Here is a 27502-nt window from a genome sequence, read left to right as displayed (position 1 = left end):
TGTCCACGAGTATGAAGTGTTCCAGTCAGGTAATACTGAATGAACTTTGATTGTTGGCTTTCAGGCACTGGAGAGTGATTATGTCAGCGCCCATCTCCATCACTGGATAGATCTGATCTTTGGCTCCAAGCAGCAGGGCCCAGCTGCGGTGAAGGCTGTGAACATCTTCCACCCCTATTTTTATGGTGATCAACTTCAGTTGGACAACATCAAGGACCCACTCATCAAAAATACCATCCTGGGATTTGTCAGCAATTTTGGGCAGATACCCAAACAGGTATGATGTGGAACCAGACAGAGTGCAGATGGATAGCATTGTACTTCGAGTTGTTGAAATCCATTTTGACACATAGGAAGAGATTTAGCTTCAATGATTAGCTCAGAAAAACGAGCAGTTGCTTGCAGAACACTGAGGCTTTGTCTCCTGGACAGTGCTGAGCTAAAGGACAAGGAGGGATAGGCTGTAACAATTTGGTAATTCTCTAACTTCAGAATGCTGACTTCCTGAAGAGAACCCATCTCACTTTAGGAAATGTTTACTTCTCATCTCTCTGTGGGTGGGAAACAAGCCAGGGAGCACCTGTTTGGGAGCCTGGCAAAAGTAAGAGTGTCATACAAGCCTGCACATTCATACATGCACAGTGTGACAGTTAGACTAACTTTCAGGAAGCCATCCCAATGTGAATTGAAACTATATTTAGTTTTTGTTCATCTGAGAGTTTAACAAATATTATCAAATCCATTTTTCATATCCAGGCACTTTTGGAAGCAGAGTTATTGGGTTTTGACCTGCCATGCTCAGTCCCTGGATTGAAATCTCTTTCATTCCATCTCTGTTGAGTGCTTTCCAAAGTAGTGGACACTCAGTTCCAAGTCTGTGAAACATTGTGCAGGTGCGCACTGATTTCTGCACTCGGAAAGGAGTAACTCTCCTTTCTGGAACATTGCAGAGAAAGGAGATAACCAGGAAGCTTTCAGGAGACAGGCAGAGATGGCCAGTTCCTTCTTTTCCTGGATACTATGGAATGTAACATCCTAGGAATGTATCAGGACCCCATCTATTCTCATAATTTGCCAAACTACCAATAGAGGCTTTCTACTGCACATATCCTTATGGACCACTTTGGGGTCAGCCTTCAGTGACTCCAGAGGGGTGGCTTTGTATTTACTGTCTTGTAAGCTACTTTGAGAAGGGCTGCCCTCAAGGACATCATAGAAATAGCTCTAAGGAGTAAATTCTTTCACTCTTTGTTTTGGCTCTCAAGACACAAATTATGTACTACCCATCTTGGTCATGAGCTTTTGCATACACATCATACTTAGGAATGCTCGGAAGGCAGAGATCCCACAGCATGAATGGAATACTGCACTCTGTGCATGTGCACATATGTGCACACCTGTGCATATTCTTCTTCAGGCTCAGAGGCAGTGCACTATAAACATACCATGTAGTCTTGGGACCAAAGGTAGAAGCTGTGCATATTGTGCCAAAGAGAGCCTCCTTGCCTTTTATTTTATCTTTCTACTGTGCTTTCTTCTCAGCTCTTTACCAAGCCACACCCAACCAGGAATGCCCTGGGGAAGCATCCAGTGGGGAGAGAAAACATACTCTTCCCTTGTCCAGCTGGGCAGTTGCCTCCATCAATCAACAGCCTGCATAACCTGAAGTTCTCATCCGTTACTGTCAAAGGTATAGAGTGAGCGTTAGACAACTGGCCTTGCAGAAATCACTACTTCTTCCACTTCACATTTAGGGCCCTGTAATTAAAAACTACATTCAAGTGATTGGTGCAAACAATACTGTGAGAGTATTAGCCTTTTTTTTTTTTTGTCTCCTTTACCCTCAGTGGAGTAAGGTTTCGATTCTACAGACTCTGGTAAGTTCCTATGGCATCCTCATGGTTACTGTTCTTGTTAAGTTCTACTTAATTGTATTGTAGAAAATAGATACTTTTTTAAAAAGCAGAAGTGAATAAGTTAGTACTGTTCTTGAATAGGCACAGACAGAAGCGTTTATGGAGGAATTTTGAACTTTCAAAATGAATTTAGGAATTATTCTGCAATGATTGCCTAGGAAATTTGGCCCAGTTCTGCTTCATGAGATTCTGACAGAGAATAGAATGCCATCTTTCTGCTATGCCAAACTCAACAATGGAAGCTAGGATGTATTCTGGGATGGATCCCAGGCATTGAAAAGTTACTGACCCGGAGGCTTGGAATGCAGTGGAGTCAACTGCATTAGAATCAAACCATCCTCCAAGACACTAAATTGGCAGTGTCTTTGTCTTTTTTCCCTGCTGGATCAGAAAGTTCAGCTATGGGTTGTACTTTGTAAACCATGATAAAAAGTCTCAGATCCACCGCATAGTAAGAAAGAGCAAGCAAACATCCATCGCCCCCTCACTTTCAGATCAGAGACTTTCAGAAAATGAGATGGAGGTAACACCAGACACTGCCCCCCCCCCAATATCTTACTTTTCTATCTCTTTTGGTAGGCTGAAACCCAGCACCATTCACTTTCCATCATTTAGTGTAAATTAACTACCTAAAACACTGATAATAAGTGAAAAAGATAGCTTCACTTCTAGAATTGCATTTGCTTGCTATAAGATTGGGACAGTATTTTCACTATATCTTTAAAGCATAGTGGATAAGAAATTCACGGCACTGTGGAATGGGTAGTTAAGTGGGGTGAAATCTATCAGCCAACCTCCCCCTTCTTTGCAAAGTGACACGGAAGACCCGGAAGCAACAAAATAGTTCTCTTTCTTTCCTCTGTTCAGAAGCACCCCAAGGACCTATTGGCCACGTTGTATGCAATGAAAAGGGAATTTGGGTGGTGGGGAAGAACAAAATCCTGCTCCCTCCATTGTGGAATAAAGTATTTTGCTGGGGATTCCATGACTTCACCTGCTGCCTAACCGGCTATGGATCAGACAAGGTAATGCTATGAAATACTACTCTACTTGCATAGATATAGGTGGTTTATAGACATGCATCTTGCATACATGGAATGTGCTTATGTTGGATCTTTGGGTACCGAACAGGAAGGAAAATCTGACATCCCCAAAACTAAAAAAGACTGAAGGAGATCACAGACAAGGTCTTGGAAAGTAGCATTTTTCTTAACTGAAGATAATTTAAAATGAATTCAATCATATATCAGGGGAATTAGAATAATATATCCAAAGACATTAACACTGAGAAGGTTAAAAGACAAGCATTTAAGAATCAGTTCCATAGCTGCTAAATACAGAGGAGTGCCTAATGAAGACAGAGGTAATACATGTGCAAAACACCATGGATAAACCTTGTGAGGTTTATATGTAGTTACTTATGGACGAAAGAGGAGAGGCTGAAGAGAGGAAATAATGGGAAAACCCTGGTAAAAGGGGAAGATGGCTGAATCATGAAAATGTTTTGGAAAGGGAAAGAAAAGAGAAAGCAAATAAATGAATTGTGGAAAGGAAACAAGTAGAGAAATTTCAGCAGGGAATTCCTGAGCTAGAAATTATTTGAATTTGGAAGAAAGTGACAGGAAATGGGATTTTTCAGAGAACCATGTGGTATCTCAGACAGGAAGGAGTTGGGAAAAACAGAAGCAGAAGAGAAAAAATTATTGAGAGGGGGAAGAATAAAAAGCAGAGAAAGACAAAATAATCCAATCAGGTTATGAACCAATTTGAGGAGAAAGGAGGAATTGGTGTAGCATTTTTCCTCTCCTGATCGACATAAGTCTTCTATGGTTTTGTGGCTACTGAAATCTACATTTTCTGATGTTGGAAGAAGAGGGCTATATTTTTGGATGAAGGCTGCAGATATCATATCGTAGCAAAGCTGGCAGTATTTGTATCAAAATCTCCTTGGAAATATTTGCAAAAGATAAAGAAGTATTTAATAATCTATTTTAAAATTCCATTGAGAAAGAAATTTAAATTAAGTGTTTGGGACTCTGGTAAAGCAAAAATACTTTGTGATTTAATCTATAATAATTCCTTAAAACATGAATGGGCCTCATGAACCCCCTCAACCAATATTGGATTAGTCAGAAACATTTTTTTAAAGTCTCCAAAACTCTGGGATGTGAATTGCCATCAAAAACTGGTGGCACAGTTGTATTGGCCATTTTCCTGGTTTTTAAGATGCTTTTACAGTATATGTTTATTTTAATTTGATTTAATTTAAATTGATTTAAGCGATTTAACAATGTTTTCTGCTTTCATTTTTGTTTAAAATTACTTTAATCAGCTTATTATATGAGAAAGTCTTTCATCAAAATTAACTTCCTGTCTTCCTTCTCTGATAAATTTCATACTGTAATTTCTTATTCCATGTCCCAAAGGTTAGGGACGATTGGGTTATTAAAGCATCAGAGATTCGCAGAGTTACAATTTAAAATTACACCAGATTCAGAATTTCCAAGTCTACTTACAAGTCACATTTCTGTTCCTTTGAAATTTTTCCACTTGCCCTTTTTACACAGATTACCACCACATTTGAAGCCTTCGCTGACTGGGGTTGTTGTCTCTGCGCTGTGTGTCCCGCACCAACAACACTCATCACCTCTGGAAGTAGCTCTGTTGTGTGTGTCTGGGAACTCTCCATGGCTAAGGATGGAGCCGCTTGCTTATGCCTGAAAAAGGTAGAGCATCCCAGCTTAGAACCTGACAGTAGGATCAGGAACCAACATTACAGTAAGATCTGTAGACTAGTTAAAGGCAGTAAATGCTGGCAGTTACCCATAAAACTATAAAAGTAATTAAAATGTTTTAGTTATATTGCAATTAGAGTGAAGCTATTCTTTGCTAAGTTACTATTATAATGTACAGTAATTCTATCTTTATTATTGGAAGAGGGAATTATTTGCAAGTAACTAGTTATTTGTAACTAGGTATATCCAAGCTCTCACCATGTTGCAAGCTCCCCCCTTTGCTGCCTTTCTTTGGTCCCCTGAACATTCTGGTTACCCATTTTGGTGCCATTTTTTTGGCTCTACAGTACCTTTTTGGGAATCCAGGGACCAGAATTGCAGACCATATTTCGAGTGTCCTTGCACCATAGATTTGTGTAAGAGCATTACCATACTGCCAGTGTTGTTTGTAATGTGTTTTCCAGTGATCCCCAACATAGAATTCTGTTCATGAATGTGTTTTGCCACAGCTGGTAGTACTACAGGGATGAGAAGCTTGATCATATAACTGTGTGTTTAAGAAGAGTGTTACTAAAATTAAGCTGTACCAAAATAGCGCAGTTTCATTAAATTTTTTTACTGGCTTGACATGACTGGTCCTTTTACTTAGAAGAAGTCATCAAACCCAGGATATGTGGCAGGGAGTTCTCTCATTTGGAAATGTGTTGCCCACTTGCCCTCGAATGACAGCAGCTATGTGCTGGCTATGCTCTGTAACCCTGCATATCTGGTTACCTGCCCTTGCATTAAAGGAGAGGATGGTGCCCCTTCCCTGTGTTCTCTGCTTTCTGAAGAATACTTCTCTCTCCTTGTGGAATAGACCATTTGTCTTCGTAAAGTGAAGGGTATATAGTGGCTTGCTACTAAATTAGTGTCTCCCTTTATTGTGGTCTTTGCTTGCTTTGTTCCCTAGCCTCTGTATGGACATACACAGCCTGTGACCTGCTTGGCTGCCTCCACATCCTACAGCATCATTGTGAGTGGATCTACTGACAGATCCTGCATCATCTGGGACTTGAACCATCTGACACACATCACCCAGCTTCCTGCCCACGAGGCATGCCTCTCAGCTGTTGCCATTAATGATTCAACGGTAAGATATTCATTTATCATTGTTCTCCTGACACATCCATGAACATTTCATGATGACTTAATGGGTGCCCTTCCCTATGAGAAACCATCCTGAGGCGCGACAGATTGATTTTTTCATTTTACAGAGGTTTCTAATAGTATCTGTAATGCTGAGAGGGGGCACTAAGAGCGGCCTCTGAGGCAGAGGAACTGAACAGGAGGAGGAGGAGGAGGAGAGTGTTACAGTCTGTTCTCTCCATGCTGAGTTCAGCTTTCAGGAGTCTTTGCACTCCTTTATGTCTGGTTACATATGACTCTCCCTGTGCATTTCATTTTGTCTGGACCCAGTTGGAGAAAGCCAGAATCGTCTTCCTTCGGCTAGAGGTCAGGTCAGCACCAGCCAGTTTTTAGCAGGCAGAAGCTCTGCTGATGTTCTCATCTTACTGCATCCTGTGAGCCCTGCCCCTAAAAATAAATAAATAAATAAGCTATTGCACACATAGCCTTGGGCCAAATTGGATTTGTTATATATTGGTGTATCTGAAATCATTCTGGTGCCACTTCCAAAGGAGAAAAGGCCACTTTCAGAGAATTAGTTAGAAAAGGAGAAACAGTGTGGGCAGGGATACTTGAACACGGGCAGATGTAGTGGGGGGGCTTGCCCAGAGGTGGTGGGGTGACCTCCCCCAGGAGGCAGAGGAAGGGTACTGTCTATCTTCTGCTAATTAGCTCTTCATTTACACTCTCTTTCTCCTAAGCAACTTGTTCTAAACAATCCTTTGGAAGTAGACTTTTGCATTTCAAAATAAGCCATTGGTATATTATTACAGACATATGTCTGGTAGTATCTAATTTGACATACCTGTCAAATTAGAGTGGTCGTATAGGCCAGATGGGCGGGGTATAAATCAAATCAAATCAAATCAATCAATCAATCAGTCAATCAATCAGTCAATCAATCAGTCAATCAATGCAATTTGTCTAAAGACTGTACTTTTCTACTCCATTGGTTGTTCTCCAGCTTTCACTTTCCTTTTTCCCATACCTCCTTCATCTAGTTTTAATTCCCTACCATTCTTTGGTGCAGGGTCCGTTGCTTTCTCCTGTTTCCTCTCCCGTTTGGCCCCACCCTCCCTAGCAAGAGAGGCAGGCAGCCAAAGGCCCCCTTAGGCCCCCTTATGCAGCTGCAGTAATCCTTCCCTCCAGGAAACCCTATTGGAAGAGGGGCAAGAGGGAGAGGGGCAGGCGGGCAGGAGAAGACCACCTCTGGCTGCACTGTCCCACCTTTTCCCCACAAGACTCTCTGCCATCAATCGCTATATGCGTTGAAATCTTCTCAGTTCTTTACAATTGTTTTTACTGATGTGCATTTACCTTGCTTTTTAGCCACCTTGGGATTTTTGTCACCAAAATATTTATTCATTTAAGCAAGATAGATAATCAAGTAAATAAATTCTACTTGTCCCTTCCTTACTATCTCACGTCTGCCGGTCACCTTTATGGAACATGTGGAATTTATCCACTAAAACTCTGCATTCTTCATCAGCATCTCTGTGGCTTTTTTTTCAGCCATTCATTCGATGCCTGCCAGAGGCAACATCCTCCTCACATATTCTCTGCCTTTCACTTACTTGTTTTCCTCTTCTCTCCCCCCCCCCCCATCACTTGGGAAGATGTTAAAATATCATTCTAAGAAATCATTGGAAGTGCCCATCAAGAATTTCCATCCAGTGGCCCTTCCTTGTTCTTTATGGTCTATCAATATTATGGCTGGTTTGGGTGCAAAATCTGTTGTCATGGGATGTTCAGGCTGCTTTGCATAGTGGCCATGTGATTTTGTTATGTGACCACACATTTGCTGCTGGAAAACCAGAAATCCTTTCCCAAAGCAGTGATTGGGTTCTAGGGAAATGCCATTTACTGCCTCAGTGTTCCAGTATTTAAAGAGTAATCTTTTCCCATCTGTTTAGTGCAGCAGTAGGCAACCTATGACTCTCTAAAGTCCAACAACACCTGAATGATTAAAGATTACCTAGTCCTGATTTTGTACCTCACATGTAGCAGTGAATGCATTTTTGGAAATGTGGTTACAGTAGGACTTACCCGCGGGATCAGTGTCCACTTATTCACTTATCCATAGTCTGCAAATATGAAAATGAAATATTAAAAGTATTAAAAAGAAAAAAATTGCAGAAAAATTCACATGTTTTACCAGAACTGGCCACTATAGGCAGCCAGAGGGTCCATGCTGTGAAAAATAAATAGCAGGGTCTTTGGTTACTTAAGGCCTCTATCTTGAAAGTCAGGGCCTTTCTTAGGCTCTGTGTCAGTGGTTCCCATCCTTGGATCCCCAGATGTTCTTGTACTAAAACTCTTCACCATTTGCTGGCTAGGATTTCAGGGAGTTGATGTCCAAGAACATCTGGGGACCCAAGGCTCGGAATCACTGCTTTACAGAAGGTTCACCTCTCCTTCTTCCTGTGCCCTGCCTCTGCCATTTTTTTCTCAGTTGGAGTCTAGCATCTCTGGTGTGTTAGGGACGGGTGAGAATTTTGTTCTGTTTGAATGTCATTAAAATCCCCAGTCTACAATCCCTGTGGATTCCACTATGTTTCCAGCGCAGAATTAGAAATGCCAAATTCATTTTCTCCTAGGCTTCCCATCTATGTATATAGCAAGCAAGTCAAATAGGATCGCATACATGGATTAGCTGTACCTCTTGAATTGGCTCAGGAAAGATGGTTATGAATTTTTATTTGTGTTTTTTAAGAACATAAAACACTCACACCCACACAGATTGCTTCATAAATGTGATGGAAAGGATGTGACATTTGTTAAAAGTTCATACAGGATAAGCAAAACTGGAAGTTTTGTCAATCCTTACTGTTTCCTATCCTTCTCAGATGGCCTGCCTGGAACTAGCAACACATCTCTTCCTTCAGCATCATAACCATTCCATTTAGTGTTATTTAAGAAAGTTTATTGCCTTCCAGGGACTACGTAGCGCTAGCACTTCAAACAAAAAATGTGGGGGATACTGGCACAGCAAGCTCTTTCCTCTGTAGCTAGTTCATGAACTCTCCCTATTATTATCTACCAGTTAATGTAGCAGACATCATGTCATCTAAGTTTCTGATGTCCCTCTTGTCAACAAAGTGACATCGAAAATCTCTCAGGAAGGTCATTTTTCTCCTAAATCTTTACTGTTCTTAGATATAGTGCTACAGGAAGACTGTTGAGCGGACAACAACATCCTTCCTTGGACTGCCTCACTTATACTTATTTTCTCTTTATATCTCCAATTACCCAAGTTACTCACTGAAATCTATCTTTGTCCGTGTCTCCATTTCTACACTGTTTTCCTTTTCTCACATTTCTCATTTAGTCTTTTTGTTTGATTGTTTAAACTTTCTTAAATGTCTCTAGCCTTTAAAAAACCACCTTTGATCCCCTTCTCTTCTTCAGGTATAAGCTTAGTGTCTCATTCTGTTCCTGATGACATCATCATGAAAACACTAAAGTATGGATAAGGATGATGGCTCTAATGGGTTTTCTTTTTTTCTTTCTTTCTTTCTTGCTTGCTTGCTTGCTTGCTTGCTTTCTTGTTGAGTTCATTTTAAACTGAAATAAGTGGAGTTCAGCCCATAACCACCACCCCGTCCATTTTCTATTTTCTTTAAATAGAAAAAGGATGTACAAATTTCAGCCACTCTAAACCAAATAGTACAAACAGAACTATGTAGACATGTCTTGGGCTGTGTCTCTTTACAGACCAGGTTAAGTTGTTCACAAGTACACAAGTTAATGACCTTTTCTTAAAGAACTTACTGTTTTCCAGAAATAAAAAAAAATCTGAGGTCTTAGCTATTAATCTTCTGATTTGGGTTCAAAAGATCTAAGGTAGTCACCCGAGTGCTGATCAGTCTTTTACACTCAAACCATGGCTTCTTCTACTTTTTCAGAACAGTAAAGTGTTGTTGTGTATCCCCCCCAGTCCCTAACAGAAGTGCTTCTGCTCACGGTTCATAGTATCACACAAAAAGTGGGGGAGGGCTGGGGGACTGGAAGGGACCACAGGTCCACCCCCTTCTAAAGCAGGAATTCCCTATTTTAAGCATCCCTAATAGGTGGTCATCCAGCCTCTAATACTTCCAGTCTTGGAGAATCCACCACTATGAAGCAATCCATTCCATTGTCAACAGCGCTCCCTGTTAAGAAGTTCTTTCTAATGTTGAGTCAATATCTCCTTTTGTGTTAATTTAATTCTACTACTTTGAGCCCTACCCTCTGGAGCTGCAAAAAAAAAAAAAAAAAAGCTTGTTCCATTGTTCATGTGACTGCCCTTCAGTGATGTGAAGATAGCTCTACATTGCCTCCCGGTCTTCTCTTCACAAGACTCAACATGCCCGATCCCCTCAACCGTTGCTCCTGTGGCATGGCTTCCAAACCCTTAATCATCCAGATCACTCTTTTCTAGGCATGTTCCAACTTCCCAAAATTCTTCTTTAACTGTGATGCCCAGAACTGGACATAGCATTCCAGGTGAGGTCTGACCAGTGCAGAACAATATCACCCAACTCCTTTAAAAGCTGCTGCTATGGCCACCTATGCTCTGCCCCTCTTCCCTCACTGCAGCCTAACTAATGTATGTGCTCTGCTTGTGGTACAGGATATTTAGATTTTGTCCACATGCAATTTATTTTTAAGATATATGGTGCACGGGCTATTTTGCCTACAAACCCATGAGCATAGCAGTTTGTTTGTTTTTAAAAGGAACTACGTGGTCAATCAAGCTGGTTTGCAGGCTTCTCACTGAATATGGTTCAGATTCTAAGTGAAAGGGCAATTCAGAATTTCTGGGATCAGTCTATGAGAATGAGTAAGTTGGGAGCAGTGGGGCTCTTTGATTTTATTGGAGAAGAAATGGTTTCAGTTCCTAGTTTTCACAAGCATCATAGAGTTACCTGTTGGTTATGCATGGTTCTGTTGCTGAGGCAAGCACAAGTTTGTGCGTGCTCCTCAACAGAGGCACTGTAATGTGCTCAACAAATAGCCTTTGTGTTTCAGGGTGATATTGCCTCATGTGCTGGAACAGTTCTCTACCTGTGGAATGTCAATGGGCAGCCTCTAGCCAGAGCCAGTCTCACCTCCAGCCTGGCAGCCATGTTTTCTTGCTGTTGCTTCACTGAAGTGATACACTGGGATGTGCACGGCATCATAGTCACTGGAGACACAGCCGGCGGTGTGCAGGTAGGCTCCTCAAGAGGAGAGTTTTCACTTTCGTGTATTCTATGTTCCCCCGCCCCTTTTCTGCAAGCAAAGAAACAGAATATATTGGTGGCCAGCAGAAATAAATTCTGTGGCACAGGGATTGTACTATGTGAGGTGCAGTGGGTAAGGCATGTTGGAGAAAAACCCATGATTTTTTAAAAAAAATCAGATCTTATAATTTTGGTTATTAAAATGCGTTTTGACTTAACAAAGCCTTGTCTAATGAGAACTTTCATATAAACATGTTATACCTCATTTATAATACCGGAATTATTAATTCTAATTCTATAAAATGAGACAACATAACAATATAAATTTAATTCAGGTTATTCTTTATGATTTTCCCAGAAATCTAATAATCAGTCAAGAAGGTACCATGAGAAAATTTCACAGTTCTTAGGCTTGGTTGCTGTCCTCAGAGATAAACTTGTTAACAGCAATATACAGCGAAGAAAAACAAGAGAAACAACAGGCCTATTTATTTGACTAAAGTTATTCCAATTGTGTTTTTAACTCTCAATATGATACAATGTTGGAAATTCTTGGAAGGCTTATTAAAATCTTCAGGGTTGCTTTCAGTGATCCTGAGTCCATTGATGATGATTTCGTTAAAATTAAACTTAATTTGAAATACAGGTGGTGGGAAACCTTAAGAATATTATCCTGTTCAAAATGTAAGGCAAATGTTGTAAGCTTTCCCTGGGTTTGCACATCCCCACTGCATGAGCAACTGACACAATTGGTTGTACAACCAATCTCACAACCTGTGTGAGACTGGATATGTAAGTGGGAGCCTGCTGGAGTGCTCAATCTTCCACAACTGTGTAATGCAACAGATCAACCATCCTGCATGCGTAACTACATTTTCAGAATTTTTTAAAAAAAACTATGATTGTTCAATATTATATGTTTGGTACTGAAGAAACCAGAATGCACCATACAATATTGTTTCAGTTGAATAAAATAATATAAATATCTGTCTGGTGATGAACGTTGTCCCAATAGAGTATGATAAGAAAATCCTCCAAATATTCATAATTAACCTCATGAAACGGAGAGTGTTAAATTGGAGATTGTTCGCTTTCCAGTGCCTTCACAAGTGTCTGTTTCAATGAGTTTTGATAAGTAAAATGATTATTCATTTTCTGATACAATTGTAAAACGAAACTGAAAGTTTTTTTCAAAATTAATCACTGTCCAGAATTAATCACTGGTGTTCACATAAGGTTTGCAAAACTTGCCGTAACAAGTTATCAGTTTTGTAAAAATAAAATTCATGTTTCTGAGTTATGAAAAATATGTATTGAAGTAGTTAAAGTAAAAGCAAGCAAGACTACACTGAGGGGGTGGACCAGAGAATCACATAATCAAATCATGTCTTTCTGAGTAGTGATTTAAATTGCAGTTTAAATTATGCATTGCCAGACATGCCAATAATGTGTGCGTTCCTTCCCAGTAAGCCACCTTTTCCTCTGCCATGCAGTTGTAATGCCTTTGGGCTGACTGGATCACTGGAAGAAGGGGCTGCTTCATTCATTCATTGGCTGAACTGACTTACCAGATCTCTATTGATTTAATGGGACTACTCTACTTTGCTTACTATGCTAAGCAACAGGATTTCTGCCATTCTTTGCAAGCTACTTGTTCACTGCATCACTCTCCCCTCAACAACTATGGCAGTGATTCCCAAACATTTTGGGCTCGCAGCTCCCTGATTTGCTAACCACTGGTCGCAGCTACCCTTGTTAGGAGTCACCATAAGGGTTCTTGCCACCCCTCCCTAGCCACCCCATCTCTCCCCCCTCAATATCACTGGGGCCCACCTCTTTCCAGGTCCTGATGCAAGGAACTCACACTGAGGACCGTAGAGATGGGGCAAGAAGAGGCAGGTACACAACCTTCACTTCTGGTTCCTGTTTGATATTGAGCAATGAACAGCTCCTCTACAGCCTTCTTGGCTCTATGTTCCATCCCTTTTCCCATGGCACCCCTGGCTCAGTTCCCAGGCATCCCACGGAGCTGCAGTGCCCAGTTTGGGAACCCTAAAACAGAAAAGAGGGTAGTAAGCTGGAGTGAGATTTTACAGGTAGCTGACAAATAAAGAGTAAATATACCCCCTGGTGGTCCACCCCACTGGAGGAAAACAGTTGGAGAACTACTTACAAGAAATAATGTGGTGCTCACTTCTTTTTCTGTTGAAGCCAATCTTACCAGCCAAAGCAAGGGTGGTCAGATTGCTAATGTAGTCCTTTCAGTGAACCCAAATGTTTCATTTCAGAAGCTCCTCTGTTGTACCTTCTCATGTCTGATGACTTGCCGTTAAAGCCCACTCCGTTCAGCATTTCACTCTGAAGTACAGCTCATGGGTGGCTTGCATGCAGTCAGTCAGTCAGAGAGCTTAAGTAAGAACTAGAGACTCTGTGAAGTGCAGGGTTTAGGCTGGGGCCACCTCCAGCGAAGCAGGCACTTGCCCTCTTCTGCACATTTACGTATCTCCCCCTCATCTAGTGAGTGGCACGGGAAGAAGAAGAGCAAGGTGGGAGACCAAAAACTCTCTTGTCTCTCGCAGCTGTTGACCTAGAAGAACCTAAAAGGTAGCTGTGAGAGGAGGGCAAGTGTCTTCCTGCTGACCCTGAGTGCATTTGGAAAACAGAGAAGAGGCCAGGGACTGTGTTCGACATCTGGCAGGCACTTCCAGGCACTTTTGAATGATACCACCCTTGTGCAAAACCTCCCTTCCCCGCGAAAGGGGCAAGGCCATCTTGCTCAAGCACTATTCAAGTGTTACCGTCTGAAAGCAGGCAGAGGTGTGACTGTGATGGGGACTGGGATATGTATGTACATCCCTCTCCCAATATCCCCTCAACTGGTTGTCAAGTCAGGCCTTGGCATGCCCAACTGTGTTCATCTGTGGTGAGGAGTCCTGCCCAGTCCCAAGAGCCCAGTAAGTGTCCCCGGGTCAATGTGCTCACAACTGCTTCTTCAAACTTTCAAGCTAAATGTGTGGGGGATTTCAAATAAATAATAGTAGCATGCCTATTTAAATTCAGAATAATTGGCTGAAATCCTGTTCCATGAGCTACATTGTGTAAGGCTACTGAGGTGATAATCTGTGGCAACTTTTCTTGAAACGAAAGATTTCCAATTTTCCCCCAGTGGTCCTGGGGCTCTTGTGGAATCCCATTTTTCACCAGGAAGCCATGAGGGAACAGAACAGAGAGGAGAGTCTTTAATTACCAAAAGTTGCCACTGCTGGTAAAACATGGTTTTTGAGAAGTACCACTGCCCTGCCATCTTTGTGCTGCGCATTTGGTGTGTGTTACTCTTTACACTTTTCCTTGTCAGTGTTTTAAACATTAAAATCCCCCTCCCTTGTTGCTTTGAAGAGCTGGTGACGCTCAGTGGGTTGCAGCATTTGGACTGGGAGCGTCACCGTACCTCCTGGGAGAAGCACCAGCTGAGATCAGAGTGTGCATGGCTGAAGGAGTTGACGTGCCCTGCCACATGTGTGGCCTTGGGCATGCTGCCAGGCCCCAGAGCACCACCGGGAGGAGCTAGTAAGCCACTTACGGCTGTTTTAATTCTTAGAAAACCTAGAGAAGGTTGCTGCAAGTTGAAATCTGCTTGTCAGTATTCCATAATTATTGCTTTGAATCACATGCAAATAGATTTAATTGGTTAATTTATTACAAATCTAACAATCAATTAAACTTCCTTTAACTGGATGACAGCCCACTTTTAATCTGTTTCTCTCTACTATTACAGGTCTGGAAGGTTGAAAATACTTCACATCCTTACCGGAGCTTCCCAATGAGCTCGCAGGAAGACTTTTCTGAATGCCAGCCAAACAAGGGTAAGGATAGCTTTGGCACAAGGATGAGGCATTGAGATGAGGATGTGTTAGCAGGTTTGGAAAGCAGAGGAGGCTCTCAATGCTTGTAATGCCAGGCTTCCAGTGTACTGTACCTCCCACAGAGTTTTGGCTTTCTGTAACACTCAGCCTTTGATCGTGGCTGGCGAAATCCTGGAAGATGACTGAAAAGCCACAGAGACATTTTGTCTCGGCCAGCCAAGGATGAAAAGGAACATCTGGGAACTATGAATGGTCATTCTGATCCTGAGAGCAGAAAAAAAAATTCTAGATAATGCAGCTAGCTATTAAGAGAGGCCCATGTAAATTTGTCAAGAATGCATCCTGCCAAGTTAATTTTTATCCCCTTTCCCCTCAACCCATGCTGCCTCTTGAGTAGTTAGGTTAGTGGACAGTGGGACTGCTGTGGATGTAGACTGGCAAAGCATTTGGCAAAAGACAAACACATTGGTTACCGAACTAGTTAAATGGAGGCTAGAAGTCAAGAGTGCTTTCAACTGATTGTTAACCAGCACTTAGAGTGTTTCTCTGTAGTTCTGCATTTTGAGTAGTGTCTTCTGGTCCCAAAGACATTTTATCCAGCACAGAGCCTATCTACATGGAGCTCTGTTCTACTTACACCCATGATGCCAGTATTGCATCCCAATATCTGTACAACACAGGACTGAAACTAGCATCAGCAGAATCAAGGAGGCAGAAGATCCTTGTTTTCCAGGTTTTTTTTAACACCACTGGCTGTTGATTGTGTATTTTCTACCCCCTGCTTTGCTCCTATTTACTCTAGTGCAGGATCTCCATGTATGGGACTAGGACTACTTCTTTCCTTACTGTATTCCATGAACAGGTGGCACATAGTTTGTGTGAGGTGTGTATGTGTCATTTGATCACATTCCTTTATGTGTGGTTTTTCTGCTGTTCTGACTCTCTGCCTCCACACCCTATGGACAGATAAGACAAGGAAGTAAGGGATGAGAGAGGGAGGTGGGTTGGGAAGAGGGAGGAGAAGACAGGCGAGAGAAAAGAGCAATCTGTATTGTCAGGAAGTGTAGCAAGAGGCTGTATTGGGACAGCTCAAAAGAATATCCAGTATATCCAGCACTCACCATGTGTGGCTGGAAATACCAGAATGGTCTCTTCAAAGCTACAGAAACAAAACAAAATGACATCCCCAGAATGACTTGGAACACCACCACTGGGTGGACAAACCCTTCCGTGAAGAGGTAGAAGGAACTCTTATCCGAAGACGCGAATCTGGGAAGGGCACGTCAGAAGAGAAATAAAATTCAACATTGCCTTGATAGAATAGAAAACCGGGCTGAAGTTTACAAAATGAAATTCAACAGACCAGATGCAATGTCTGTATTCAGAATCTGAGTCCCCAGAGAGAGGGGGGGGGGGAAGAGAGGGTGTCTGCAGGGTAGGAGAAGGTTGTGTCCTCTCTATGGGGTGTGGGCATATGCATACAAAGGAAGGGCGTTCTCCTTATTAGAGTGGACTTTTCTTCTTTTCCTTTATTGAATGTGTGTGTGTGTTTGTGTGTTTAGTCGTTTAGTCATGTCCGACTCTTCGTGACCCCATGGACCAGAGCACGCCAGGCCCTCCTGTCTTCTACTGCCTCCCAGAGTTGTGTCAGGTTCATGTTGGTTGCTTCCCAGACACTGTCCAGCCATCTCATCCTCGGTTGTCCCCTTCTCCTCTTGCTGTCACACCTTCCTAACATCAGGGTTTTTTCCAAGGACTCTTTTCTTCTCATGAGATGGCCAAAGTACTGGAGCCTCAGCTTCAGGATCTGTCCTTCCAGTGAACACTCAAGGTTGATTTCCTTTAGAACTGATAGGTTTGTTCTCCTTGCAGTCCAGGGGATTCTCAAGAGCCTCCTCCAGCACCACAATTCAAAGGCATCAATTCTTCGGCGGTCTGCTTTCTTTATGGTCCAGCTCTCACTTCCATACATCACGACAGGAAAAACCATAGCTTTGACTATTTGGACTTTTGTTGGCAAGGTGATGTCTCTGCTTTTCAAGATGCTGTCAAGATTTGTCATCGCTTTCCTCCCAAGAAGAAGGCGTCTTTTAATTTCAGGGCTGCTGTCTCCATTTGCAGTGATCATGGAGCCCAGGAAGATAAAATTTGACACTGCCTCCATATCTTCCCCTTCTATTTCCCAGGAGGTGATGGGACCAGTGGCCATGATCTTAGTTTTTTTGATGTTGAGTTTCAGACCGTTTTTTGCACTCTCCTCTTTCACTCTCATTACAAGGTTCTTTAATTCCTCCTCACTTTCTGCCATCAGAGTGGTATCATCTGCATATCGGAGGTTGTTGATATTTCTTCCGGCAATCTTAATTCCGGCTTGGGTTTCTTCCAGTCCAGCCTTCCGCATGATGTATTCTGCATATAAGTTAAATAAGCAGGGTGACAGTATACAGCCTTGCCGTACTCCTTTCCCAATTTTGAACCACTCAGTTGTTCCATGACCAGTTCTGACTGTTGCTTCCTTTCCCACATATAGGTTTCTCAGGAGACAGATAAAGTGGTCAGGCACTCCCATTTCTTTAAGAACTTGCCATAGTTTGCTGTGGTCCACACAGTCAAAGGCTTTCGCATAGTCAATGAAGCAGAAGTAGATATTTTTCTGGAACTCTCTGGCTTTCTCCATAATCCAGCGCAAGTTAGCAATTTGGTCTCGAGTTCCTCTGCCTCTTCGGAATCCAGCTTGTACTTCTGGGAGTTCTCGGTCCACATACTGCTGAAGCCTACCTTGGAGGATTTTGAGCATAACCTTGCTAGTGTGTGAAATGAGTGCAATTGTACGGTAGTTGGAGCATTCTTTGGCACTGCCTTTCTTTGGGATTGGGATGTAGACTGATCTTTTCCAATCCTCTGACCACTGTCGAGTTTTCCAAACTTGCTGGTATATTGAATGTAGCACCTTAACAGCATCATCTTTCAAGATTTTAAATAGTTCAACTGGAATGCCATCACCTCCACTGGCCTTGTTGTTGGCCAGGCTTTCTAAGGCCCACTTGACTTCGCTCTCCAGGATGTCTGGCTCAAGGTCAGCAACTACATTGTCTGGGTTGTCCGGGATATCCAAATCTTTCTGATATAATTCCTCTGTGTATTCTTGCCACCTCTTCTTGACATCTTCTGCTTCTGTTAGGTCCCTCCCATTTTTGTCTTTTATCATGTTCATCTTTGCGCAAAATGTTCCTCTAATATCTCCAATTTTCCTGAACAGATCTCTGGTCTTTCCTTTTCTGTTATCTTCCTCTATTTCTTTGCATTGTTCATTTAAGAAGGCCCTCTTGTCTCTCCTTGCTGTTCTTTGGAAGTCTGCATTCAATTTTCTGTAACTTTCCCTATCTCCCTTGCATTTTGCTTCCCTTCTCCTCTCTGCTATTTCTAAGGCCTCATTGGACAGCCACTTTGCTTTCTTGCATTTCCTTTTCTTTGGGATGGTTTTTGTTGCTGCCTCCTGGACAATGTTACGAGCCTCTATCCAAAGTTCTTCAGGCACTCTGTCCACCAAATCTAGTTCCTTAAATCTGTTCTTTACTTCCACTGTGTATTCATAAGGGATTTGGTTTAGATTATACCTGAGTGGCCCAGTGGTTTTTCCTACTCTCTTCAGTCTAAGCTTGAATTTTACTATGAGAAGCTGATGATCAGAACCGCAGTCAGCTCCAGGTCTTGTTTTTGCTGACTGTATAGAGCTTCTCCATCTTTGGCTGCAGAGAATATAATCAATCTGATTTCGATATTGCCCATCTGGTGATTTCCATGTATAGAGTCGCCTCTTGTGTTGTTGGAAAAGAGTGTTTGTGATGACCAGCTTATTCTCTTGACAAAACTCTATTAGCCTTTGTCCTGCTTCATTCTGAACTCCAAGGCCAAACTTCCCTGTTGTTCCTTTTATCTCTTGACTCCCTACTTTAGCATTCCAGTCCCCTAGAATGAGAAGAACATCTTTCTTTGGTGTCAGTTCTAGAAGGTGTTGTAAATCTTCATAAAACTGTTCAATTTCAGTCTCCTCAGCAATGGTGGTTGGTGCATAAACTTGGATTATTGTGATGTTGAAAGGTCTGCCTTGGATTCGTATTGACATCATTCTATCATTTTTTGGGATTGTATCCCATTACAGCTTTTCCCACTCTTTTGTTGACTATGAAGGCTACTCCATTCCTTCTACGGGATTCTTGCCCACAGTAGTAGATATGATAATCATCTGAGCTGAATTCACCTATTCCTGTCCATTTTAGTTCACTGATGCCCAGGATGTCGATGTTTATTCTTGCCATCTCCTGTTTGACCACCTCCAGCTTCCCAAGGTTCATAGATCTTACATTCCAGGTTCCTATGCAGTATTTTTCTTTACAGCATTGGACTTTCCTTTCACTTCCAGGCACGTCCACAGCTGAGCGTCCTTTCGGCTTTGGCCCAACCACTTCATTATCTCTGGAGCTACTTGTCCTTGTCCTCCAGTCTTTCTCAGTAGCATGTTGGACGCCTTCCGACCTGAGGGGCCCATCTTCTAGCGTCTTATATTTTAGCCTTTTGTTTCTGATCATGGGGCGTTCTTGGCAAAGATACTGGAGTGGCTTGCCATTTCCTACACCAGGAATGGGGGACAGAAAATGCTGAAGAATGAAAACGGTTCTGGGGCAAACCTTTTGCAGTACCACTTGTTTGGCTGTAGTGGAAGAGCACATTGCTTATGTCTAAGAATGCTGTCTTTTTTTTTTTCAGATAATTTTGAATTAAAAGACTTAGCTGGTGTGCACTAGAGAGACTTGAGGAGGAAGGGGAGGGAAGATTACAAGTGGAAGCAATGACAGGAAACGGAAAGGAGAGAGAAAAACAAAGTTATCCCCCTGCCCAGTCTTTGGCTTGTGTGGAAACCAAATATATGATCTCAGTATTATTAGCACGACACTGTAAAGGAGGGGTTCTCAAACTTTCTACCCTAAGTCTCTCATTAAAGGGCTGAAAATGAAGAAGGTCCATCAGTCCTCAGTCAGAAGAACAGAGATGATCTGTGGAATTTGGCACTGCAGCTTGCAATTACATATGTAATTGTATGTTTATGCCCAATTTCTACTAAGACAACACATCACTTTAACTTGACCAAACATTTTTCCAGAAAGATGCTATGGAAGCAGAGAAATTGGGCAGCAAATTCTAACCACAGCAAAGTGTATGGGAGAAAATGCAGTGCTGAACAGCACTTATCAAACTTCAGAGTCCTGTAATGGACATTTCAGTCTTTCAGTCTCAGAATTGGTATGGATCACCATCAAACCAACCTCTCAAAGAATGCTGAGTTTCAAGACAACTCAGTGAGCTTTTCGCTAAGCCATAGAACCTACTTTCACCTCTACCTCCATAATAGTGGTAGAAAGTGATTCAGCTGACTCAGCATTAAATTGTGCCTGCAGTCCTATACTGAACCTCTTTTTATAAATGTCAACAAGCTGGCTAGAATTTATTTTAGGCATTAACAGCATGAGCTTTATTAACAGCACCCCATTATCTCTGGTTGACATTCTCTTTTTAAATTCCAGACTGGTGCCCTTCTTTGGATGTGTTCAGTTCATTTATTTCTGATTTGTAGATGCTGAGACTTTGTGCCTTTACTCACCTGGATTTGAAAAATGCAGCAGTGGGGATAGTGTTGTCTTTTCCTGGAATTTGGTTGATTCCCTTGGTCAGCAGAGTATAAAGTAAAAAAAACTAAACGAACTACAACACAGAGAAATGTGGAGCAAGAATAACTAAAATCCCAGCTTCTGTCCCAGCCCCCTTTGTTTGTAAGAAACTGCATTACAACTAACTTGAGAAATAATTTAAAAATCCTTTACTCACAATTATTTCTTCAGATACAGTCAGAAGACTAAGGAACAATAAAAGAAAGGAATCCCAGCCTCGACCATTATGGGAGGCTTAAGTTTGTCATTGCAGCCACATGACAAGAGGTCAGGAGTGATGAGAAACAATGTCTGCTTTTCTCAAAAGATCAGGAAAGAAAGAAGAGTAAAACATTCATCTGGAAGCAGAAATGACCACAAAAAGAGAAGGGAAGAATCTGCTAATTGGTTAGTGGGAAAAGACAGTCATGATAATTTTCGAAAGCTCTCTCCTTCCACAAAACTAGTATTAAGTTGCATGCAATATTGTTAATTATTTCAACAGACAGGATGTAGTAGCTCATTTTTCCAATGATTCGGAGTACATGACACTGGTATCCCAGTGGACATATTTAATGTGGTTTCTGGAGAGGCTATAAAATGCTGGACTGATATCATTTAAGTTGTAGTTCTGTGTCTTAATTTCACAGCTAAATGTGATCTCTTAATAATGTAAAAGTCAAGAGACATCCTCAAGAGGTGCTAATCATAGAATTCCATTCTGTTTTTTAAAATCTTCCTTTTCCAGTGGTGGCAAAGAGAAAGTATTGTCATTTGGTGCATGTTTTAATATATAACTAGAAGCTTCCTACAGAGAAAGAAAAAAGAACAGTTTTTAACATATGCACAAATCTCTGTTTCAAGAAGGGAGGGAAAGAAAGCTTATCTCCATTCTGCATCATTTTGGTCTGTGGAGTAACACTGAAAGTCTGTCAGCATTTCATGAAGCCAGTAGAGGGCTCCCAGTGCAAATATTTTGTCAGTCCAGTCCTTGGGCTAGTGCGTTGAGCCGCTCAGGACAAATACAACTAGATTCAGAGGAGAAGATTTAAAGCTTAGAAATAACAAAAATGCCAGCATTCCAGATACTGTACATGACAATGGCACAAGATTTTATCCTGAGGAAATATAGCATATGCAGCAGCTACACATACATATGCACATAAAACATCCACACCTGTATAATTGCAAAGCTTAGAAATAAAGCACTTAGATTAACACTTTAACATTTCATTAATTGCCAACAATAACTTAATTTCTTATTTAATCAAACAAAACAAAAATCACTTATTTATTTTACATCCTAAGTAGAACACCAATGGATTTTCTGCTCATTAAAATTGGTGATGTGCCAGCCCACTCCAGCCCTGTCCATGTCCAAATGAAGGGTACATCGATCAGGGCCAACCCGCCTGGTGCCCTTATGGTGGCACTCCAACCTGATCCATGTCTGGGACAGTGGCAATACTTGTATATTGCTGGATCTTTGTTCTTTTGTTTTGTTTTGTTTTGTTTAAAAATGGCTTTAATAGACTGTTAGGCTTCTTTTTGTTGTTGAGTTTAATGTTTTATGTTGTTTCTAATGTTTTTAAAATGCTGAATTGTTTTATATTGGCAAAGAGCCTCTAGTTGCCCACAAGGAACATCCTCACATGTTCAATCTGGCATTCTGGGTGTTAAAACATTTTAAATCAAAGATGCCCAACAACTGGAACTAAGAAAAGGAAAATAAAAAATAATACACAAAGAATCACACAGAAAACCCTGATTTGACCCATTTTTGAACATTTGTCTGAAGACATGCCATTAATTAAAATCATACCTAAGTTATGTCTGTGTGTCCACACTCCTCCTTCCCAGAGAGGAAGGCACTAATACAGCTCCTCATAAGAAGTAATGTGATTCCTAACCTTGGTCTTGAGATTTATTAAGGTTTACAATTCCAAAAAGCACAATTTATAATGAGGGTTTCAAGGAGCTACCATCCAACAGCATCAGGCTACTACAATTAGTAGCACAATTATTCTTTGACCACTTCCAAATGCATTCTTTTTGCAGAAGTTTTGTCTGAAAGTACAGTTTTAGTAAAAAGTTGCTCACCTCCTCTCAGCCTTACTGTTCTTCAGGCAACCAATTCCTGTCCTACCTACTTACATGGTGCATTGGCACAACTGGAAACTACTTGCTTCTGGTCTCTTATGAATAATTTAGAAAATGCTTTTGAAGACTATATTTGAGAAAGACCAGCAAGTGGAGAAATTAAGCTGGGATGATGTGCATGGCCTTTCCCCTAAATATCTCTGTAGTAGACTGGTGTGCCAACTAGCAACTGTTCTGGGAGGACAGGTGTGTGAGAACTCTGACCTCAGGAGCAGGATATATAAGTTATAATTATAATTGCGATATATAATTTCTCAAATCAAATTAGCAAAGATGCCAAACTACCTCTCACTAATTTCCCTGTTTCTAACATTTAACACCAACTAATTAAGTTACGAAACTAACATTCCAAACTCTTCATAATGGTTTACAAACTGAGTTTTTTTCGTGTATGTGCAGAGGTTATTACACACATCAAAAAGCATTTTTCCCCATTATGGAGTTTCTAATTTGTATAAGTCACATAAATGGATATAAAACTTAATACATGAGGTTGTAATTCTAATAAACCTCTCTGCATATTTAAATGCAAGTTCAGCTCTTGTTTGGAAAGATTTCTAATCATAGAACCGCTTTGTGTCAGATAAGATTTGCTGAACTAGAAGGCTCATGTCATGTTGAACCAAGATGTGCCCTGAATGCAGTTAGATATTCTTAGCACAATAAAGATATACATATATCAGTGGAAGAGAGTATCCCTAAATACATATATACTGTGTGTATGTTTCAGTTCTAATCTGACTTAGATCTCGGTGCCACTGACAATAAGAACTACTGGGGTGTGTTTTAATAACATTGGTTTGAAATAAATTCTCTCTATGATGTAAATGGAAGCAGTTTTTTTGGGGGGGCGGGAATGACTGGGAATTGTGTGTTTTTTGGTTGTAAAGTGAGGTAAGATCTTCTTCTGCCAGAGGGTGATTTATTTTAAATTGCTTGTGAAAGTGATTTATTTCAACCATTTTGGCATATGTAGCCCCCTCTGTTGGTGTAAATTGTGGTGGTGGGTGGTGGGAGAGGCGGTGGCAGCAACAAGAACCACAGCCAAGGGAAGGAAGGAGGGACGGGTACATGGAAACTGAAATCCTTCTCTCTCTCTCTCTCTCTCTCTCTCTCTCTCTCTCTCTCTCTCTCACACACACACACACACACACACAGAGCCCCCCTCTTTCAAACCCACAGGAGACTCAAACAGCAATATACAACCACCTGACACCCTCATGACTTTAAATCACTGTGCAAACAACACTGCAGCATATTCCATGGTATTCCATTAATGTAACACTCCTCTTTGTCCCTCAGTCTGTGATTTTTGTTTCAAATTGTTCAGTAGCTTTGTATGGTTGTGAAGTATTTGAGTTGTTTGATTTTTAACATTATGGCATCCATCATAATACCTCCTGCAGATTTCTCACAATTAACTAAATGAATTAACTGTGGCAGTTACTGTATTTCCACAGAGCTCTTCTGCTTTCAAAGTCTTTTCAGAGCCAGACAATCTCCAGTAGCTTTTGTAACATTGAAGGGAAAGAAGATTAATCCAAAATGCGATCTTTAAAAAGGCTGAAGTAACAATGATTGAGTTACATTTTTTTTTGCACAGTGTTCTTGGCATTTAATTATTGGTTGTGTTATAAACAGATTTAGATAAGTTGATAATATCAGGACTTCATGTAATTTGTTTTAACTGGGCAATTATGATCTGCATTATATCCTAGCAGCAAGGTATTCTGGGGCTTCTTATTAAGCACTGAGACAGTAAGCACTGATGAACAGTTTTGCTGAACTAGGCATGCAATTTAGAAAGCAATAATACACAAATCCAATTTAGCCCACAATTGATACAGCCACGCGTCAGCACATGTAACTATCATAGCCTGCAAATTCAATTGGGACCGACCCTGCTGGCAGTAGCACAGGCCAGGATTAAATATATTTGTTCTCCAGTTAACAAGTTGATGGCTATAAATAATAACATTTGCCACCACCCACTTTCCAATCCCCAACATGAGCTGTTTTCTGATTATTCTGTTTCACCACACCACAGGCAATAAGGTGGAAATGCCATTGGTCCTCTGTCAAGAGCTGGATCTCAGCATGTCTCCATCAGAAAAACCTGGAAAAATCATGCCCGCTGTCACAACCATAGCTGTTTCCAGGTAATTATCTTGCAGTACATCGCCGGCCACTCTAGAGGGCACACCAGCAGCAAATTTGGTGACTGTATGGTTTCATTGGGTGAAGTGTTTGCCTTTTCTTAGGTTACTACTAGCAAAAAAAGGATAGGGAATGATAGATGCTAAATAGGACCAGGCAGTGAATGCCCTCCTATGTTTTGCATCCCTATTTAGAGGTTACAGAATGATGAAGGCATTCCTCCCAGGGCAAGCTAAAGTTCTAAGTTGTTCAGGGCACCAGTAAAAGCATCCGCGTCTTTTTAAAAGCTTTTCTTCCTTTTCCAGATTGCTTTTCCAGTAAAAATCAGCCATCAGCCAGGCTACCATGTTTTCTCACATGGATCTTCTCGGCCACCAGCTATAATTGGTCCCAGGTGCTTCAAGCAGAGAGGGAAAATTCTTGCTGGGAGACTATAATATTTCACTAGGTGTAGTTTTGAGGGGGAATTTGTCTAAAATAGATAAACTGTGCACAATAAGGAAAGTGTATTTAAAATGAGCACAAATTCCATGCACAAAATCCCAATGTTCTACAATCCAGTACGAAACAAGAAGGGAAAGGATATGCAGAGGGAATCCACAGAAATGAAACAAAACTGAAACAGATTTGCTGGCCCCTAGTTTGAGTAAACAATGGAAGCATGTAGTCCTGTGACTAATGAAAGACTGCACCACGTATGAAGAAAGAAAGGTAAATGTTATTAAGTGTTCTTCAATAGATTTTCATCTTTCCATGTTTCTGGGGACTGGTCTCTCTATCAACAATGGCTCGGCACTGCAAATGTGTGCCATATCTTTGGAAAGTTATCACTGACTTTCATATTCTCTAGGTCTTATTTAAAGTAATTTTGTTCCAATGAGCGGTGCACTGAATGCACCATAATACCATGGAGGATGGTGTCAAGCATTATTTATACTACCTAATATGTTACTTCTAAATGCCTTCTGTCTTTTCTTTCCACAAGGAATTATTCCAAGATCCTGGCTGGCAATGAACATGGAAAGATCCACTGTTGGTCAGCAGATGAATAAGAAAAAGAAGTATAAAATCTTCCTTGGTGGCCTTGTGGCTTCAGCATATGAACACACGAAGCTGTGGAATTCACAGAGGGTTGGGACATAATGACAGAACACTATTATTATGGATTGCCTGTGAGACAGGGAAAAATGCAGACCTTGGGCAGCTACTCAGCCCAGCATTTAAAAACTTATGTATGAGCTGGAGCTGGACTGGATCTTTTTTTTTTTCCCCAGACACTCAGATGGGGATTAGGGCTAAATGAAAGAAAAATGTCTTTCAAAAAGTCTGAAGAACTTTTCAGGCAGGGAGTTTTCACTTAGTGTCTATTCTATTCAGGTTTTTGAGGCAGCCAAGAGGACTGTCTTGAACTTTTTAAAATTCGTGTTCATTCCTCATGTTGCTAAGCAACCAACATTTAGTTGTGGGGCATTTCAGGAAATGCTGTTAAAAGCCTTGCAGTGTTATGAGTCCCTTTGAAAAGTTCAAAACCAAGAAAACTCTGGGGTCACCTGAAGTAAGTTTCAAGTGACAAACACCCCAACCCCGGAAGAGTTCACTGAATTCTTCTTATCTGACCCCTATAGCCAGAAATGTCCAGTTTTGTGCAAGACAAAGGGATGACGGGATGATTTTTTTAGCCCTACATTGAATGTGATCAGACCTACCTGAGTTGAAGAAAACATACCATCTGAGAACCAAACTATATATATGGTGTGAAAGATCCACCACCAGATCAGCCAATGCCTGTGTGTTCTGTTGTTTTGTTTTGTTTTTGTTTTGTTTTTGTTTTTTGAAAAATGTTCCCTTGAGATTGTGGTGCTCAGGGGACAGGGGGCAACCATTTCAGCCTGTGCTGTTGTCCTTCTGCAGCCTTGATGGGAGCCTACTGGATGGAGACAGCAGATCAACCAGGAAGGGTTACACTAGTGTCACAGTCACAATCCAATCTCAAACGCACCACAACTCTTTTATGGAAAGACACTTGGTAAATTCTGTCTTGTGTGTGTTGGCCCATGACCTTTTGGCCTTAGGCTTTCCACCCTGTCACTCATCCTCCACCCCACCCCGGTGCAGTTGCCATTGATCAGTATTTGGGACATGGTATTATTCCTACCAAGATTTCGAACATTTATTCTTTCATGGGGTGGGGTCAGACTGCATTTCCTTGGAATGCTCTGTGTATATCATGTATGCCTTTTGTACTAAAGAAAATAAAATCACTTTTTTTCCCTAAAGGGAGTAGGGATAAATGTTGTACTGCCGGCCCAAGGGCATGTGACATGACTGTGCTAGCAAAGTCTAATGACGGATGTCTTCAGGGAACAGGTTCCAGACGTTTCACATCTTTTTGAACTGTCAGAAGGAATAGATACTGGGTAAATCTAATTGTCAGTTCAAAGGACAATAGACTCATTGGATACAAGTCCTATTGATAGTTGGGACCAACAGTCAGATTTCATTCTTGGACTTGATCTTGACCAACTTCTGACCTGTTGCTGCCTTGTATTTTGGGCATATCTTCATCATTGCCTAGAACAAAAACCTCAATTAAAG

At 41.3% G+C, this 27502-nt stretch overlaps 1 protein-coding gene across 6 annotated transcripts in view; it reads left to right on the top strand.

The window, feature by feature from the left end:
- The window catches only part of WDFY4 (WDFY family member 4), a 229534-nt gene extending 202355 nt beyond the window's left edge, over positions 1 to 27179 (top strand). For 3 of the 6 annotated variants that reach the window (XM_072994857.2, XM_078390636.1, XM_078390635.1), the window contains exons 54-62: positions 65 to 277; positions 1543 to 1690; positions 2784 to 2941; positions 4484 to 4642; positions 5604 to 5783; positions 10829 to 11011; positions 14798 to 14885; positions 24798 to 24909; positions 25893 to 27179. In XM_072994857.2, the coding sequence (XP_072850958.2) occupies positions 65 to 277; positions 1543 to 1690; positions 2784 to 2941; positions 4484 to 4642; positions 5604 to 5783; positions 10829 to 11011; positions 14798 to 14885; positions 24798 to 24909; positions 25893 to 25959 (1308 nt within the window). In that variant the 3' untranslated portion in view covers positions 25960 to 27179. Of the gene's footprint in view, positions 1 to 64; positions 278 to 1542; positions 1691 to 2783; positions 2942 to 4483; positions 4643 to 5603; positions 5784 to 10828; positions 11012 to 14797; positions 14886 to 20782; positions 20951 to 24797; positions 24910 to 25892 lie in introns of those variants that run through there. The other 3 variants (XM_078390638.1, XM_078390637.1, XR_013543668.1) reach the window with 3 other exon arrangements.
- The last annotated feature ends 323 nt before the right edge of the window (positions 27180 to 27502 follow it).

This window comes from Pogona vitticeps, chromosome 3, assembly GCF_051106095.1.
Source record: "Pogona vitticeps strain Pit_001003342236 chromosome 3, PviZW2.1, whole genome shotgun sequence".
In the NCBI taxonomy this organism is placed as follows: Eukaryota; Metazoa; Chordata; class Lepidosauria; order Squamata; family Agamidae; genus Pogona; species Pogona vitticeps.
This window is presented reverse-complemented; position numbering and strand designations above follow the sequence as displayed.